This window comes from Lissotriton helveticus, chromosome 8 (genome assembly GCF_964261635.1).
Source record: "Lissotriton helveticus chromosome 8, aLisHel1.1, whole genome shotgun sequence".
In the NCBI taxonomy this organism is placed as follows: domain Eukaryota; kingdom Metazoa; phylum Chordata; class Amphibia; order Caudata; family Salamandridae; genus Lissotriton; species Lissotriton helveticus.
In genome coordinates this window covers 246,856,846-246,876,161 of record NC_136069.1, presented here as the reverse complement: position 1 = coordinate 246,876,161, position 19,316 = coordinate 246,856,846, and the positions used below count along the sequence as shown (strand labels likewise).

General features: G+C 39.5%; 1 protein-coding gene across 1 annotated transcript in view; it reads right to left on the bottom strand.

Moving 5' to 3' along the window:
* Positions 1-6,910: 6,910 nt before the first annotated feature.
* The window catches only part of ARHGAP42 (Rho GTPase activating protein 42), an 840,311-nt gene continuing 827,905 nt past the window's right edge, over positions 6,911-19,316 (bottom strand). The window contains exons 23-24 of the mRNA XM_078656994.1: positions 14,069-14,148; positions 6,911-13,898 (exon numbers count right to left, since the gene is read on the bottom strand). Of these exons, the coding sequence (XP_078513120.1) occupies positions 13,810-13,898; positions 14,069-14,148 (169 nt within the window). The 3' untranslated portion in view covers positions 6,911-13,809. The remainder of the gene's footprint in view (positions 13,899-14,068; positions 14,149-19,316) is intronic.

The window sequence follows — 19,316 nt, the reverse complement described above, 5'->3', positions numbered from 1 at the left end:
ATGCAAGGCCTAGAAATATGTTAAGCAGTGCAATTTGTGTGTGTTTGGTTAATGTAGGTTATTCAACTCGACTAATATCAGCAGTACTGTGATTGGACAGCTACTAGTCTATATCACCAAATGGACAAGTAATGGTAGGGTCACCTCTGCCTCATCTGTCTAATATAACAGAAGATATTATTTCAAATGAAACCAAAGTTATTTGACATTTGACCCTTAGGTTATTTGTAGATAAGTAGAATCAATGACTAATGTACAACAATAAATAATTAAATATTGTAAACTACACACAAAATACACCTAGGGTATGTCAGCCACCACATTTAAATCCTTGAGTCACAGCATTATGGTTAATATATATTTCTTAGTACTTTGAGAAAAACTGAGTCTTAGGTTTCAACCATTATTAGTGCCTCATTGTGACATAGTCTATGAGATTGTCAATCAAAATATTTTGGAATAAAGTACATATGGGAGGATACACATTTGCAAAATAAGAAGCAATACGACATTCTCATGATAATAAGTAAACTGCCACATCATACTTTAGAATATTACCCAGCATTGCAGATTTAGTAAGTTGGCACATCAACTAAAATTTAAAAATATACATCACAAATGTTCCTAAGATAGTACATTTTGTACACAGTAATGTTAAACAGAAGGAAAGCACAACTGGGGATTCCTTTCTAACACACACCACCATAGTACAAGAATGATTTGCCTTAAACGCCATAACAGTTGTAATGGTATGTCACCCATGGACTTGGAGTACTGTTGACTGTGTTGCGTAATACTAATTGTTTTGAGAAAAATACCTATTTTAAAGAGGCACAAATCTAAATTCACACAGGTAAAAATCAGATAATCTTCCAATCAAATTAATTGATGCATTGTTAGTTTCCCTCAGTACCATTTAATAAGAACATGTGCATCTTAGTTATATTTAAATTGTACACACATAAACGTATTATCCGCTTTTCATTTCAGGTGATCATCATGTAATTAAATAATAACTTTCATACATATCTTATTTAAATCCAGCACGTATTTGTAAAGTGCACGGATACATGTTGACAGAGAATAGTGGTTAAATAGACTAATACAACATATTATACATATATAACACCATTTTTATAGGAAAACTGTTTTTTTTCCAACAAATGTGTTATTACATTATTCTGGAGGCTGTTGGGCAGTATAAATCCATTCACTAGTTGCCACTTGTTGAGATACTAAGTAGAAAGATTATTATTGATGGGAGTAACCAATCGAAGCAATGCCCAAAGAGAAAAAAACTACCAAACTATCCACTTGTTTTCTTCGCTTTCTCTACTTACCAGGCACTAGATCATGAAAAATAGAGGATGAAATTAGCTGTTCTCAAAACTGTCCATGGGCAGGGCACACTCGTACAGTTTTTAAAAGATTAACAGTGCAGTCAGAATTTACATGCATGAGAATTATAATGAATTATAATGATAATTTCTGGTGATATTAACGATATGTCCAAAGTACACATCGCAATCTTGTCAATGTGAAAAAGATTGATACAATCATATGGCAAGTAAAATGTAATTGTATCACATACAAAGTACTAATGCATCAAGCCTGACACATGAAGTGAAACATCAAGACAAACCGCAGGATCAACAAATTAATTGCTTGAAACACTAGTTCCATTTCTAGTCAATGAAAGAAATATGCTGGAACATGAAATAGTAGTTCACCCCTTCAGGCAGTGAACGTGTGTTTTTCCTGAGCAATGTTATTTGGAGCTATGTTGGTTATTTGCTTGTCATTGAAATGGTCACTTAGTCATAATCAATCTGGCGTAGATTCACAAAGGTTGGTTACAAAATGAGTAAAATATGCAAAGCAGATTCAATTATTGTACCCCGGTTTAGTCTACAACTTTTTGCCAATTCACATACATTTTCGTGTGACTTGAGTAATGTGAAATATCATTCATATACGTATTCCCATAACTCTGCATTGACTGGTTTGGAATAAGTGTATTACATTTGGTCTCCTCTTCTTATAGCTAAGTAAATTCAGGTGAAAAATAGGTGATGGATAGAATGTTGCTTTAATCAATGTTTGTAAAACCATCAAACATACTGACTTGAGTGCATGAACCAAATTTGAATTGTATAGTGATGGCTACTCTGGCACTGTCTCTGGGTACGCAAACATTTCAAGTCATTTCAGAATCTATGGATGCGTAATATGAACATGTGTGCCGTACATGCAAATTTTTAATTAATCATAACTGTAAAATTAACAACCGCCTGTGAGGATTACTTCATCATTATTTTGAAGATATAAGGGAAACAGTCAAGCTCATAAAGTGCTTATACAGTATGAACTGCTCCAAACCAAACATGCTTCAAACAGAGCTACAGAGAGATAAGTATAACAGTTTTAAGGGCAAAAACAAAAGTGCACAAGATACAATGCTCAACCTGCAGTGCACACCTGGTGATATCTGCAAACAAGCATTGACAAACCGGTCTCACCTTTGGGGCCTATTTGTTGGCTTTGTCAATGATTTTCAGCCACATTGTACAGCATATCCAATGATGTGCAGCATGGCAAAAAAAAGTCAAATGCGTCATTTTGTAAACACACACACTACTCATGCGTATACCTACAAAATGATGTGGCAATATTTTCTTCTTTTTAATTTCTGATCCAACTTGACCTGCAAAAGTGTGAAAGTGGATGGGAGGCAGAACAGAAGCAAAACAGGCGGGGGATGCCAAAGGAGCATGGGGGCCGTTGTAGACTGAATCAACATGGAGTATAGAAGCAACACTGAGGGACTGGGAGGGCGAGCAAATGGGCAAGAGGCTTAGCAAACTGCAACACGGAGGACAGCAGAGAAAACCAAACACACGAGAGAAAGGATTTCGAGATGGGACTGGGTAGGATCATAGAGGAACACACAAGGGTGTACGCATCACAAAGTGGGGTGGGGGAAAGCACACAGGCAAGAGAGAGCAGCACAGGGATGGGAAGAGAAGCATAGTAGGGTAACAGCTGGAAACAGATGCACACTTGTAGTGTGCTTAAACAAGAAAAGAATGGAGTGCCTAAAAAAGTAAACAGTTTAATGACACAAGAAGAGGAATGTAAGCTCACACATGCTAACAGAGAAGAAGTAAGCAAATGAAACTAACAATGAGGCCAACCAATGATAGGCAATGCACAAGAACTAAGCCCACTGTAAGCTAATATGTCTTGCAATAAATATACTAGTAGGTGAGACCTAAATAGAGTTACTGTTTTTTAAAGCCTTTAACAACAAGTGGTGAGGAGGTCACTCACTAAGGCCAATCTATCTGTTTTGTCTCTAAAAGTTAATGGTCAGTTTTCATCCAAAACATGTTGTCTGTCCACTGTAATTAGTCAACAAAATGGCCCCATCGGATAACCAGTCCTACAGCTAATTAAGAAGAATCCTTTGGAATTGTACATTAAAAAAGCCTGGGTTTGCCCACAAGAAACTCTCCCAATGCCTACACCTAAACCCATGCCCCAGGATAGGCATATCTGCATATCCATATTCTCTTCACAAAGCAATCAGATTACAAAAACATTGCACATGCTACATATAGGCACTTATCCTTTTTGTAAAACCACTTTTTACTTTTAAAAGATTTAAAAACCTTAGTGAACATGTCTTTTGAGTGCAGACTCTACACACCTTCAGAAGCTATTAGGGTCACTGGTCTATGGTGATCCATTTCATATGTGGCAGATACAATGTGTGCCTGTTCAACTTCCACCCAAAATCTTTCAGTGGGGGCAACTTTAACCAGTCACTACCATGTCGCATGAACTTTAATTGTAGCTGGGAAATTTATTGTGTATTGTATTCATGCAACTTACGTTGGGCAAATAACAGAAAGGAAAAACCTATCAATATGTGCAGTATAATATGCTGCAAACCAGCTGGTACCATTTTGGTTGCACACTGCATGACCAGAAAAACATGTACTTCTGATTAATGTTATTCGCTTACAAACCCGATTCTATAGCCATTCTTATCAATCTAAAAGAAATTGCTGACTAGCGAGACATATTTTAATATAGGAAGAGGTGACTGGAAATTAAGCATGGAATTGCAGGATTTCCACATAAAATTAAATTATGCAATTTTATCAGCTGCCTTAAAGCATTTTTTCTTTACTACTGAACTGTAAGAGAATAATAGTGCATTTGATAAGATTGTACAGCTTGCTCCGTCCATAGCTTTTTTGTACTGGTTCAAATACAGCCTGACTGACACATTTGGGTAGTTCAAAAAGTCATTTATGAGTATGTGTCGTCATACTCTTGCAGAACTGCATCACATGCTCATATTGCAGGTCACATAGATATGGATGTAGATCTATGCCTACTACGGTCATGTCTCCAATTGGAGAGCTCTCCATTGAGTACAGAGAACTAAGCACACCTAGCCCTAAAGTGAAGGTATAAATATAGGAGTGGGGTAGAGGAAGTGGCTGAAAAATGTGGAATATCTACTACAGTGACGGAGAAAAAAGTGAAAGTAAAGTTGGGACACTGGAGGGGACATGCAAAAACAGAAGTACACCTACAAAGGGTAAGCATATTGCAATTCAATAAAGATACACCAACATCTACTCTAGTAGTCCTACTGCACAGGAAGGCTCAAATCCCTTTCAGGCAGACCTTGGAGTAAGTAAAATACTACACATGCACACTCACAGGCATTGCAAGAGAATCAAATACAAACCTACGGAGGCAAGGATTAACACTACCAGACTTACATCTAAAATATAAATAAAGAAGAAAAAGAGGTAATAAAAATTACAACTTTCCAGAATCCCACATAAATCATAGTATACAAATGTAAACTAAGAGATACACATTCTAAGAACATGACAAATAGGTGAATTGATAATGAATTCAAAGAACCAAGATTCATTTCACATTTAATATTACTTTACACACACTCAAAGACACCTTCAACACATTGCATGACGCTCACAAACACACACAGTGATACAACACAACTAATGTCTGGCTCCAGAACGTTTCACATAACAAGGGGAAGAGGGCAGAAAGAACAAGGTGTGAGATCAAATTATATGCAACCAGTGCTAATGTCTGTCTAGTGTGTAATACTTTCCTCAGCTGATACCTGGTCTCTATTATTTTCAATTCATAATTCTACATATGGTAGGAGGAGATCGACATCTAGGCAATTTAGAACTATATTTGGTGGATTAGCAGCTAAAATACACAATGTTGCGTATAGTGTCACTGTGATCATATTTTGAGCCTAATGTGTCCACTTCCCATCCACACATGTAAAGTGTTGGGGACACCTACTCCTAGTACTAGGTGTAAATCTCCACCCAGTGTTGCTGAAGGGCTTCTAGACAAAGACTTACACCCAGACATAGGTGTAGATCTACATGCGTTGAGGAACTCCGCCCATAGATTAACCTTAGTGAATTGCTCTTTATCATTTCTGAGTTTTGCCAGGCAGTATGGATGCATCTACAAATTCAGCCAGCCCCTGAAGTCTTTTTTTGATTATTTGTTTCTGACTTGACCTATGCTAAGTCTTTCTCAAGTTGTTATATTTGCCAAATTCAGTTGGATTTGACTAAAGAGTTGCACAACAAAAAAGCGACTTTTTGACGCACTCTTTACCTGTTATCAGGAGACATTGGAAAGGGATTGCCCTGTAGAAATGATTCCATTCCACTGAACACAAGGTGGCCGGAGGTAAACACCTGTAATGTTGGTTCTAAGCATTTTGTTCTATATGCTTAATGCAAGATTCTAATCTTAAATCCTACTTTGCTTTTTTCGTGCACTTCATTGTAATTTCTATTTGTCATCCTCCTATGGAGATAACATTTGACCCACCAGTACTCAAGCAGGTGACTCTTCAAGTGAACGTATTCTGATAATCGTAGCTACCTTTTGTACATAGCTTATGCCTTTCATTTGTGTTGATTAACCCAGATTGACCGCTTCGTAGATTTTGTTTAAGGTGCCCACGTGGAAACGTCAGACTATATCACCAAGTACGTTTTTGATTCACTCTCACACATAACTTTTAGTGCATTTTTTTCCAGCACTGGTTACACCACAGAATCGCTATGAATGCTTCTCCTGTCCTAATGATGCCCCCTGATTTATTTATCAAGAGCCTGATTCACAAAGGTAAACCTACACGTTTGTGTAAGATGACTCTTTTTCAGTATTCACAAAACTGCAATTTAATAGTAAGTGTAATAGATTGTGGAGTCTTCACAGTCAGGGCTGAGAACTCCGCATATAAAAAGATAAAAAATGCCTATCTTTTTATGTGCAGAGTTTTCTGCCCAGTCTATGGAGTCTCCGCACTTGTAAACTTACAATTAAATTTTGTGAATACTGAAAAAGAGTAAACTTACTCAAACGTACAAGTTTACCTTTGTGAATTAGGCCTCGTGTCAGAATGTCAACCGATTAGAACTGAACTGTCTGAGATCCACATGTGACCCGTGACAATGTAATTCGCAACATACTTTGATTTCTGTACTACCTTTAGATTTCTTTTTGTACTAAAAACTGTGGATTGTTTTAGACATGACTAAACTATAATTCTTCATTCTTCTTTGAATGTCTGTTCCCAAATATTTAGGGGCATATTATCAAGACAGGCAATAAAATTATTGCCGTTTTAGCGGCAGAAAACTACCGCTAAAACGGTGATAATGGGCTTGATAATATGCTTATGAAATTCCAATTGAAGCCCATGTTAGATGTCCTTCACATTTAACATGGGCTTCAATTGGAATTCCATAGAGCATATTATCAAGCCCATTATCGCAGTTTTAGCAGCAGTTTCCTGCCGCTAAAACGACGATAATTTTATTGCCTGTCTTGATAACATGAGCTTGACTATTTCTGCATTGTCTTCGACATAATACTTGTGTTTAAATAATACAAGGGGGCCGATTCCGTGAGTACGTCCGACATCGGTCAGGAGCCGTAACCGACCGACCTGCTGTCGTCAGTTACGGCCCTGCGAGTACGATGCGACCGAACCTTGTTCGGTCACATTCGTATACTTCACAATGGCAGCATGCATTCCAAGCGGAATGCATGCCTGCATTGTGTAAAGCAGGGGTGCATTTCATCCCTGCACCCTGTGGCTGGCACCCCAAGGTGTGTGCCACCGGGTGCAGGGATTAACAGAGGGCCGCACCCATGGGGGACTGGCTGGGGCCCCCTAGAGACGGTTTCCGACTGCCTTTTCGTGCTGGAAACACTGGGAGTCAGTACTCCCCCGGTCGCAAAGAGGCAACAGGGGGAGTACTGACGGATCTCCGGACGCAAGAGAGCCCGTCGTAAGCAATCCGGAAATCCGAGTCAGATTCCGTTCCGACCAAGCCCATCAAAATGGCTCGGTCGGAAAGGAATCCAGCCGGCACATTACGATGCAGTTGGAAGGGCCCCGAAGTGTTAATTATTCATCTCACTGTAATTATGTTTTGTAGTACACCAACACTGGCCCCTTTGTCAGAAAATGAAAATAACAAATATAGCAAGTACAAAGAAAATAAATTGATAGATACTTTCATCAAGCAGCTCCTCATTGCTATGCAGCCCACTGCAACAGAATCATCTGAAACGAGTTCTCCACACTTTCTTCCAGCTTCTTGCCACGGCTGTGCAACCCACAGAACCAGATTCATCTGAGGAACTCGAGTTCCTCAAACACCCAATCTAAATAACATTTCCTCTTAATCATGCATGTGGCAACTGCCATTTTTTACCACTCTGTGTCTCCCTTAATGCCTTACTGTCTGCACCCGCATCCACGGTCAGTTGTTACCGTCCCTCCCTGATCCCCACTGAAGTGCTCTGTTCCTATCCAATCCCACTCATTCACCCTCTGTCTCCCCTCATCCTCTGTTCTGCACTCTTAGGGTCAAATTACGAGTTTGACAGACGGGTTACTCCAACACAAACGTGACGGATATCTCCGCCGCTGTATTACGAGTTCCATTATATCCAATAGAATATAATGGAACTCGTAATCCGGCAGAAAGGATATCTGTCTATTTGTGATGGAGTAACAAGTTCACCAAACTCGTAAAAAATAAGAAAAAAAAATGGTAAAGGGAGGATTGCTTGAATTAATCTCAGCCGGAATCAAGTGCAACCTTTTTTTCCCCATGATACACCTCAGACAGGAACTAGCTATAGGCAAATAAGCAGTGGTCCTGCTCTAATGGAAACAGTTCAGTCCGAGCTACCAAGACAGGTCCCATCTAAGTTGGAACCCCCTGGCTTTAATCTATTTGTGTCTTGTCACTCTGGTGCAGTTGGATTCCTAAGGCACAGTGAGCATGAAACTTGTGCCTGGACATACCCGTGCAAACAGGTCATTGCCCCAAAAAAGTGATGGTTGGATTGCTTAAATTATTTTTTGCCACGGGTGTTTATTCTCAGCTGTGAAATTTGACTGACTGGATTGCACCAAGCGTGACTGACTGGCTGTGGCTGAGACAATCTACCTTTTATTTTCCTCTGTTATTAAATAACAACACCCAATAACAAGTGGTGCACTTGTAACAAACATATGCAGCTTGCTTAACTTTCAAAAACAGAAAAGGTTCCTTTTAGTATTCACCTGAAAGGCATTTATATTAGGAGCATGCGCTCATTTTAACTCCACCTTAAAAAAATATCTAATGGCAGAAAAGTTTGAATTGTGCCGACAGCTTTCCTTAGACTAGAGCAAAGAGCGGGTCTGTGTTAGAGTACCACATGCACATTATGAAAGGCACAGTATTGCCATCCCTGATTCCGTAGTTAGTAGAGGAACAAATATTATTGTTATCTTTAAAGATATGTTGTAGGGCAACTGTTGAGGAGGTTAGCCATCCTCACAGGTCAGACTCTTTACATTTTGCATTTCCCAAAGATATTCAGCAGTTGTTCTACTCTTTCTAAAGACACTACGGGTATCTCCAGCTTGTAACTGGGACAAATGTTAGTAACAAAGACAGATCTTTGTAGGCTTGTAGATAGCCTGAGCATTCACAAGGGCAATCCCTGGCAAATAATAGCAAAGATGCACTACCTTACTTTAATTGAGTCCCTTATCTGCCTTATCAATGTGTTGAGGTAAAAGTTAACCTGAGGATGGCCAACAGATCCTTGCTTTGTCCGACAACATTTTACTCATTGTTGTAAAAGAAGCTGCTAGATCCCTTTAGTCAGTTGGTGACTTTTAATGGCATATGCCATACAGTTTATTCAACTTAGAGTTTTCCATGGTAGCCACATCCACCAGAGACATTTGGAATTAATAATAGAAAATCTTTCTTCATCCAGCGTGATAGATTAACATCTTATTTTGGGTACGACTTCCATTAACAGTCACCTTCACATGTGTATCATCTGCATTCAAGCACATTCGACTCCACTCACAAATCAATACTGCAGAAACAATCAGCCTCTCTCGTATGCTCACGGCTAGTGAGCTGCAGTCACTCACGCTAACAGACGTGCTCATACAGTCACTTTCAAGAGCATTTTCATAGGTCTTCTAATAAGCACTAAACATATTTTCTTATTTTCTGTGCCCCTACTGCCACTCTCAGACACTCCAGTCGACACTCAGTGTCACAGGCACTTACTCTTTTATACTATATACTATGATTCGGTCAGACACTCTCGCTGTTTCATTGAGATACTGTCTCTAATCATAAGCACACTCTCTCCAATGTATAACTTTGCTCTAATGGACACACACACACTTTGTCTTGCACTCACTCTTTGTCACAAACTCTCTTTCACAAGAGCTTTTTCTTACAGTCTTCCATTCTTAGACATTCTTAGACATTCAGTCTAATGGTTCACCTCAAAGGCACTAACTCGAACATGTACTCGTTTAACAGACTAAAACACAGACACGGGTGCAAGCAAGCATCCATTTACAGACATACAGTCTTGAGTACACGTTCTCATACTACATATAATACTCGCTATGAAATAAAAAAACATTTTCACAATAATTACCTTGCAGAAAATCTCCCTCTCACACAAGTATTAATACTCATAGCACTGATAACAACTTCAGAGGCAGTCTTTTCCTGGCACAGTCACTCCCACCCTGTGGTCCACACCCTCTCTTTCTCACAATCCAAATTTTAGACAAGCATTCACTCTCAAACGCATCCACTTGTTTTCGCAAGACCTCAGCAAAATTCACTCTATACTTCTAGGTCCCCACTTGCACACTTTCAGTAACACTACCTGACATGCCCTTTGTGTCACAGATACCCATTCTCTCAAGCATTAAGTAGAAAAGTTCCTCACTGTAGTATCCTCTCACAGGCACTTTCTCATGGTACGTTATCTTTCAGGGAGACACTTTCAAACACACTTTTTGTATTGGATGCTGAGTTTTACCCATAGGGTGTAACCTCCACAGGCACTCATCCCCAGGACACTCATTCTCATGGGCACTCATCCTTATTCTGCCTCTAATCAGAAGTCTCCTGGAGCTTCAGTCTTATCTATCCTTCTTGCTAGGAGCCTATTGTAGCATCAGCTAGGTGCAATTGATTTTCTGCTCTGAAACATCTGCCATGATCTCTGTGTATTCTTTACATTCGCAGAACAGTTGAGATGGTTGTTTCTTTACAACCTCTCATTTCCCCCACATGAACTGGCTCACTGAAAATCCTAGAGGCCTGCTACAAGCTGTAAAATGGGGTTAAGTGGTGGTGATCATCTGCAACAGAAATCATTCCTACACCCTCGATGAATACCATCCCCTAAAATGTTGAAGACAATAAAACTTCTCTCACCAATTTCTAGAACCAAATTACACTTCTCTCCCGTGACAACAAGACTGCATTAACTCCAAGTTCCTCCTGAGTGCTTGCCATAAGTCTAATGCGTAGAGAACCAAAATAACTACACTATATCTTACACTGACCAGTACAAAGACAAGCCAGACAAGTCTCATACAAACAATGACAATGTCTACCCTGAACATGAAAGCATTGAGTAAGCCGGATACAAGGTGATAAAACAATACATTGACATCTCATTGTAGGGCCAGTAGTCTAAAGTACCATGAGTTAAAAATAAAATGAATGCTATAAATTACTGAATACATAAGCTTTCAAACTACAAGTTTGTATTTCTATAAAATATACATTATTTTATATTGGCAAAATCATATTGTCCAGTAGTATGCTTGCGATTAACCTCTATAGTTTTGTTCCAACACCACCTTTGCATATGGATTGTTATCCACTGCACTCTGAATACTATTGAAATAAAGTACATACACAAACAATGTCAGAAATTGTCCTAGAGATCCTAGGCCCTATTTACGAGAAACTAACGCAGCATGGTGCCGCAAGTCATTTTGCTGCGCCACGCTGCAATAGTTTCGAAGCACAGATATACGATATATATACAACAACATGTCGCATCTCTGTGCTTTTCCCTGCACTGGCGAACAAACTGTTGCCATGCGTGGGCGCAGGCACCCTTGCACCATGGTGCAAGGATGCCTGCGTCGTGAGGAGATTGTTTTTGTGCAGCAAAGTCCACCTTCCTACACAAAAACAATCAATTGAGGTGATTTCCTCTTCCTATGCATGCTGTAGAATGCAGCATGCATTGAAAGAGGAAAGAAACGAGGAGAAATTAAAATATTTCTCCTCGTTGCACCTCGCATCAGTGGAAGTGGGTATTACCACACCAATGTCACGCCCCTAACACGCAAAGTTTTGTGTGACCAGGGGTGATATTTACAAGCACACGTAACGCCACGCAGGGCGACTTTATGTGTGCTTGTAAATACCACACAGCAGGTTGCGCCGCCAGTGTGTCACGCAACGTGACGCACCGGCGGCGCAATGGGCTTGTAAATAAGCCCCTCATGTTTGCATGTGAAGTGTTGACTAGCTCATTTATTAGCAGGGAAACATCTGCATATTTTTCTGGAAGCTTTTTTATCAAGTTAAAGCGCTTGTGGTGGATGGGTGTGGAGTGTGCATATGGCCAGCACTCATAGGAGTTACTGGCAAACTAGTACCTGCTTGGACACTAGAACGTGTCTAGCAGGACACTACAGGCAGGTTGGCGTTCCACAAAACCGAAGCACATAATATGCTCCTAGTTTTCGTGGTAGAAAAGTTTTCATAGTCCAACCTGGCAATTTTACCTGGATAACACTGACAAACCAACTGTGGATTTTGTAAGTAGTAATTTGTAGGAACTCTTATCCTATTATTTTTAATTGCATGGAAAATATTTTTTTTCACTTTGTGCTTGTTCATGTGCAAGTTCACTCTATAACACCCGTTTCAGACTCTTAACATTTGATGTCAAGCATAATTTAAGCACCAACACAAGGAAATGTATGTGAATTAGCAAATACACATTCAATGGTCATGGAGCAAATCTCTTTTGAGGTAAGGTAACCTAAGTTCCCCAGACCTTTGTGAATCGCTGCAGTGTTTCCCCAGTTTGTGGGCTCTAACAGCCTAATTGAATATAGTAGAATATACTTTTCACAAAGACATAGTTGCAATACATGTTTCGTATGGTAGCCCACTTTGTTCTGTATTTTGCATAAATATTGACAATAACATATCATTTTTCTTTTGAATTGTGTGACTTTATCTCAACTTATTTTCTGACTGGGGGAATTAATTTGAATACTGTCTATTCTGCTATTTCGACAACACCACTGTTAAGTGTGTGTGTGTGTGTGTGTAGGAGGGTGTCTCTAAAACCATATTCAGTGCTTAATCTGCACTCTAGATGCCAGGAGTCACCACCAGCATTCATTTTTGGGGACCAAAACGTATTCTTCATAATCAGACATTGACTCAGAGTAAAAGAGAAGGGCAAAAAAGAGAAAAAAGGAAAAGAAGAGACACACAGGAAAACAGTGACAAATGGAGGTATGAAGTGGAAGTATGAAAAATAACCTGCAACCTTGAGCAAAAGAGACAAGAATTTTAGGCTGGGAAAATAAAAAACAAAGGCAGTGGAATTCAGACTAGGCTTCCTTCTTTATATCGAGCAGCCACGCAATCAGCACCAGCGGTGGGCTCCTAAGAAAACCCTGGCTCCCTACCTATGTAATATATAAATACACATGTGCATGGAGAGAGACAGGAGGCAAAAGAGACACACAAACACTTGACTAATGTCGCTCTGCATAAAACTTCTTGAAATGGGTCAGGACAATAACAACTAATATTTAACTTAAGAAGAGAGATCCGTTCTAAAACATTTAACATATATTCGTCAAAAATATATTTGTTTACTCTTAATGTATAATCATTATAAAACAGGCCACCAAAATGCCCCTCGGAGACAGCAATGATTGTAGTTGGATCACAGGGCAGGGGTCACATACAGCACCTACAACATTCTTCCACCACACAAAAGCTTTATAAGTTTACTTAGCATTCATATTCAACAAACTGGCGTAAGACCGCCAACCTCTGCTCAATCATGCCCTGATAACAAGAAAGAATGAGGGGTCCAAACCCTGGATTGCAAGCAAAATGGAGGCGCAGAAGTGGTTAACTAAAAGGAAATGTCCCCTAAAACTTGAAGACGAGTTCCCTCCGTTGCATAGAAGTACAAAAGTTCAATTGTGAAGACACTAAGGAAGATTCAATCATTCCAGTAATTGGCTTCTCCTCATCTGTGTCAGATAACATCTTTGCACTTAATAGTTATAACCATGGATACCATGAAGATACATCTGTCCGAAAAATGGTATTAGAGGAAAGCCACATAATTCTCTGGAACTAATCCTGTTTTCCCCTCATAAGTAGCCTTCAGCCATCCTGGTTCCACTGATGAGTACACTACAGGAAAGAGGAAAAATGTGTCAATAGTATAGTGTGATCTAACAGCATATCAGCTGTATTTAAAATGTATATGTGTCAATGTATCTATCTATATATTTTAACACATATTTGTTTTGTAACAGCCTCGTTATAGATTAAACTAATGTAACTGGGTCAATGTGACTTACCATTAGTAAATATTGCACCCTGGGGGAATGAAAGTTCGTGACTGTGCTCGGCTTTACAAGAATACATGGCTTTGGCTTGGCTAAAATCAAAACAAAACATCGATTTACAAAACCACTAAGTGGAAAATCAAAAAATATAAGACTTTACAACAGACTGTACAGCAAGAATGAAAGAGGTAAAGCAGAGTAACACAAGATGCATTTTCCAAATTTTACATAACAACTAAACAAAACCTTCAGAAATGTTATACATGGTATGTAAGACATTTATAAAGGTACTTTAGTCATACCTTTTGATGATTTAGACAAAGCTGGAATGTCTGAACTGTTTACCAAAGCTCCATGGTAATTAAACGTTACTTAAGTTATAAGTGTTTTATAAACAGATGCGATTGTTTAGTAAAGTTAGAAATGGAATTCCTGATTTTCACTGAGGAGAACATTTCAGCTACAGTCCTTCTTTACACAATAATGGTCAAGATCACAAACATTTTTATTGGCTTTGTTTGAGTTACTCAGCTGCAACTGTTGCAAAGTTTACGATTCTTTATTGTGGAACCAAACAAATTCCTCCATACCATATTATATTTGTTACTGCTTGCAGTATTTCATTAAATACAGTTCTACTTAATGAAATAGTATAGACCGCTTAAACAAACAGGACCAGTTAAAAAGCATACATCATTGGCAGATATACTCTAATAGTTCTGAATCCTCAACGCACACAACAGCTTCCAATGTCCATTCACAATATATATATATCTCTACATATATATATAAATATATAAAAATATATATATAAATATATATATGCACCACGTCGGTTCAAAGAAATCCAAGAAACGCAGCGCTCACCATGGGGGCAGCTCTCTGGGATGTATGACATTACAACTCATGCTTTTACCACGCATGCCTTTACATCGCAGTTTCTACAACGCATGCTGTTACAACGCATAGCGCTAAGGGGTGCTGGATAGTGAATAGTTTAATTTACTATTCCAACTCCAGTCCCCGTGGATAGTAGGGAAGGTGTTGGATAGTAAATTAAATCCATTCCCTATCCTAGAGCGCCCCCCAGCGCAATGCGTTGTAATAGTTGCGTCGTAAAGGCACTGCGTGGTATAAGTTGCGTTGTAAAGGATGTTCCCCGCTCTCTGCAGTGGAACCACGCTGCTTTCACATCATTAAAAACCAACTGGAACAGCAAAACACTTTACATTTTTCTGGAAATCTCTTCCTTTTGATTATAATATCAGATATCAAATACCATTTTCTTATTATACATCAAAAATAAAGTTACTGATTTCATTCCCTTCAGTGGGATTTCATCATTATTTAATGTAAAGTGTTTTGCTTTTCCAGTTGATTTTTAATGAAAAAACTACAGCACCCATAATGCAGTTAGACCCTACATACCATGTGACAGGAAATGATGCAGCTATCAGTTGTATGAGACTTTTAAATAATGCCAAAAAAAAAGCGAAAGGTTGATCGTGACCAAGGTGTCTGCGACACCGAAACGCGTAGATCTCTCATTTTTTGAACCCTGCTAAATGGAAATGGTCTTTGATTAAAAATCACGGAGCTGTGGAATTTGCTGGTGGGCGCCTCGTTTTACCTTCGTGAGAAGGATATATATATATATATATACCACCAAATGATTCCTTTGACAGCGCGCTCGCTATCGGTGCGAGTGAAGCAGCAAAGGAGTTGAATTCAACTAATATTATGACCACAAAGAAAGTTTCACTCGCACTCCAGGAGATTGCTTACAAGGCTTATTTAATCCAATAGTTCACAGCCATCACCATCACCAGTTCCAAAACCAACACGTTTCGACCAGATTGGTCTTGATCGCGGTTAGCGGTGATCCACCTAATGTGTCTTTTGATATAAATGCCCATGTAGCCCATCATGAGGCATTATGGAAAATGTGGTTCACTGAGTACCAAAATAATTATTTAGCAACACAAAAAATATATTTGAAACAGACAAAGTATTTTTGTAAAATTGATCACACTGTTCCTTTAAGTTCTGTCAGAGTCATTCTTCAACCAAGTGTTTCATCAAGTAGCACCCATTCTTGATTTCGAACAGTTCAGTTACATCCATTATTTGATTACTCTGTAGTTAACGTCTCAGGGGTCGATTCCTAACGTGGAAAAAAAAGTCCGTACAATTCGTATCCGGAGCCCTCTCCGTACGAATCGTAAACATGCCGTACGACCCGACAAGTACGATCCGGACCGGGGTATGAGGACGCGATTCGTACGGTCCACGTCAGGTAAGGCCGATTCGTACGGAAAAGCACACAATCACATACACACCGTACAGTCCGTACACCCCAAGATCGCAGGGGTACGCACCATACCCCTGCGATCATAGGGTGTACGCACCGTACCCCGCGATCACAGGGTGTACGCACCGTACACCCAGCGAACATGGGGTACGGTGCGTACACCCCATTATCGCAGGGTATGGTGCGTACACCCCATGATCGCAGGGGTATGGTGCGTACCCCTGCGATCACGGGGTGTACGCACCGTACCCGGGGGGGGGGGGCGTATGTACCTGTTTCGAGGCGAACTCTGCTTCTCGAGACGTTTTCGGCTCCTGTAAAAAAAGCGTCGTACGGTGCGTACCCGACACGAATCGTACTTGCTGGGTCGGAAAAACCAGCCGCGAACTGTACGGATGTCACGTACAGCGGGTTCCGTGGGAGATTGTTACGGGGGTTTGATTCGTACGGTCTCTGTACGATTTGTACGGAGTCCAGCTCCTGATACGAATCGTACTTCGTCGTACGTACGGGGGACGTTGCAGGGTACGATTCATACGGGAAAAACGCTCCGTACGGCTATTCGGAGCGGTTTTTCCCAAATCGGAATCAACCCTCCAGTGTCCTTTTTAAATAGTTCCGGTGACTTTTGTTTGATTTAAATCCAAGTGTCCCTTCTCTTTAATGTACATGATTCTACCTCAGTGGTATAGAATTTCTATCCTATTGCCAGGTATGGTTTGAATGTGTGTGCATGTGTTTCATCATGGCATAGTTGTTGTCATCATTTTGTATGTCACAGATGTGTTCCAAGAACCTTTTCTTTAGTTGGCAAATAGTGCTCCCAATGCATCAGCAGCTGCAGTTGCATTGTAGCATGTAGACAAAATAGGTGCTTTCGCAGTTGATCTTCTCCTTGCTACTGAAGGTTTTGCCTTTGAAGTCAGCAATTTCCTTCATGTTGTTCTTTCCTACGCAACATGCTTTGCATTTCTCACATTTCCAGAATCCAGTTTGGAATTCAGTGAACCAAGACTTCGTTTGTGGTTTCGTATAAAGGCTATGTACCAGTTTGTCTTTTATCGATGGTGCTCGTCTGTATGTTATGTTTGGTTCCTTGCTAAAAAAAATCTCCATATCTGGGTTTTTCAAAAGTATGTTCCAATGTTTGTTCATGATTTTAACAATTTCATTCTTTACTTTGCTGTAAATCAGAATTAATCTGATGTCTGGGTTTTAATTTTCTCGGGTTCCATCCTTGCTGTCGTTTTTCGTTAGCAAAGTTTGTTCTTGAGAGATTTGTTCTGCTTTGCTTTTCCCTGCTCTCACATAAAGCTGGTTAGTATCCTCTTTCCAAGAATTTATGTGTTGTTCCTTCTGTTTTGGACTCTTGTTCCTTCTTGTCTGAGCAATTGCGCTTCATTCTTAGAAACTCACCAAAAGGTATGCTTTTGATAAGGGATCTTGGATGGAAAGTGGATCCATGCAGTATGCTATTGTTTGCAGTGGGTTTTTGGTATGTGGTAGTTTTGATTACGCCTTTATCCACATACACATGTATATCTAGGAATTGTATTGTTGTACTGGTGTTCCACGTGAATCGTAGTCATGTCTCCTTGTTATTCAATAGGTTCACATACTGTTTGAATTCCTCAGATGTTCCATTCCATATAATGAAAAGGTTGTCGATAAATCTCAACCATAGCATTATCTTCTCCGTGTATTTGTCCTTGTCTTCTCCCCAGGCTACTTTTCCCAAAATCATATGGTGAGGTTCGCGTAGCTCGATGAAAAAGAAACTCCCATGGCGGTGCCACATATTTAGCAATATAGTGTCTAATCAAAAATAAAGATATTGGTTCTGCTATACAGTTCTGCCATTTCTTTAATCATTTTGTAATGTTCCAAATATTTGATTTCTCTCTGGCCCAGAAAGTATCCAGTGCACATAGTCCCATTTCATGGTTGATGGAAGTGTAAAGGGATACCACATTGATAGTTGCCAGAAGGTATCCATTCTACCACTGTGTGTTGTCTAGGATCCTCAAGAAATCACCAGTGTCTCTTATATATTAGTTTAATGTGGTTACTATTGGTGCCAAGAAATTATCCACATATTTCGATATAGGTTCATACAGACTGTCGCAAGTTGAAATTACTGGTCTTCCTGGTGGGTTAATAAGTGTTTTGTGTACTTTGGGCAGGAAGTAAATTGTCAGGATCGTCGGATTGTCTTTCTTGCAGAATTTCACTTCCTTATTGGTCAGTTGGCCTTTCTCAAACCATCCGTTTATTTTCGTTTGCAAGCTTATTGTCAATTCATTGTTCGGATTTACTTTCAATTTTTTGTAGCTTTCTGACACGTTCCTTTCTGCGTTGGTCAGATTTTCTTTCTTGTTGGTACGTGTTTTGTTTTTAAAATTTTCCAAATATGATGTTACCGATTCGTAGTATGATCAATTTTTTTGCCCAGCTTCAGAATCAGACAAAATTTGTATTTAGGTTTAAAGTTCATTTTGTCTCTACCAGCGGTGTTTAATCCCAATTCATTTAAGATGTCTGATTCATGCATGTCTTCAACTTGTAAATTATGAGCTAGATCAGACATTGTTTTCACATCGGATGCTTGATCAATGGATATACTCGTTGGTGTAGTCACTTCCCCTGTGCTAGGTATAGGTGCCCTTTTATGTTTTGCAAAGAATTTTGGCAATTTTAGTTTGTGTATAAATTTGTAGGTGACAATTTTTTGTTCCACAAAATCATGATGTGTTTCTGGACAGAAGGTTAGTCCCTTGTTGAGAACTCAGCATTGGTTGTCAGTTAGTTTGGTTGGATAGATTAATGATCAAGTTCTTTTTTGTTGTAGGGTCTTGTATTTGACTCATTTTCTCTGTTGGCTGAGTAAAGAGCACTGATTTGTGCTTCCTGAGGCTTCTCCTTGTTTTTCTGTGTTTGACTGATCGATTG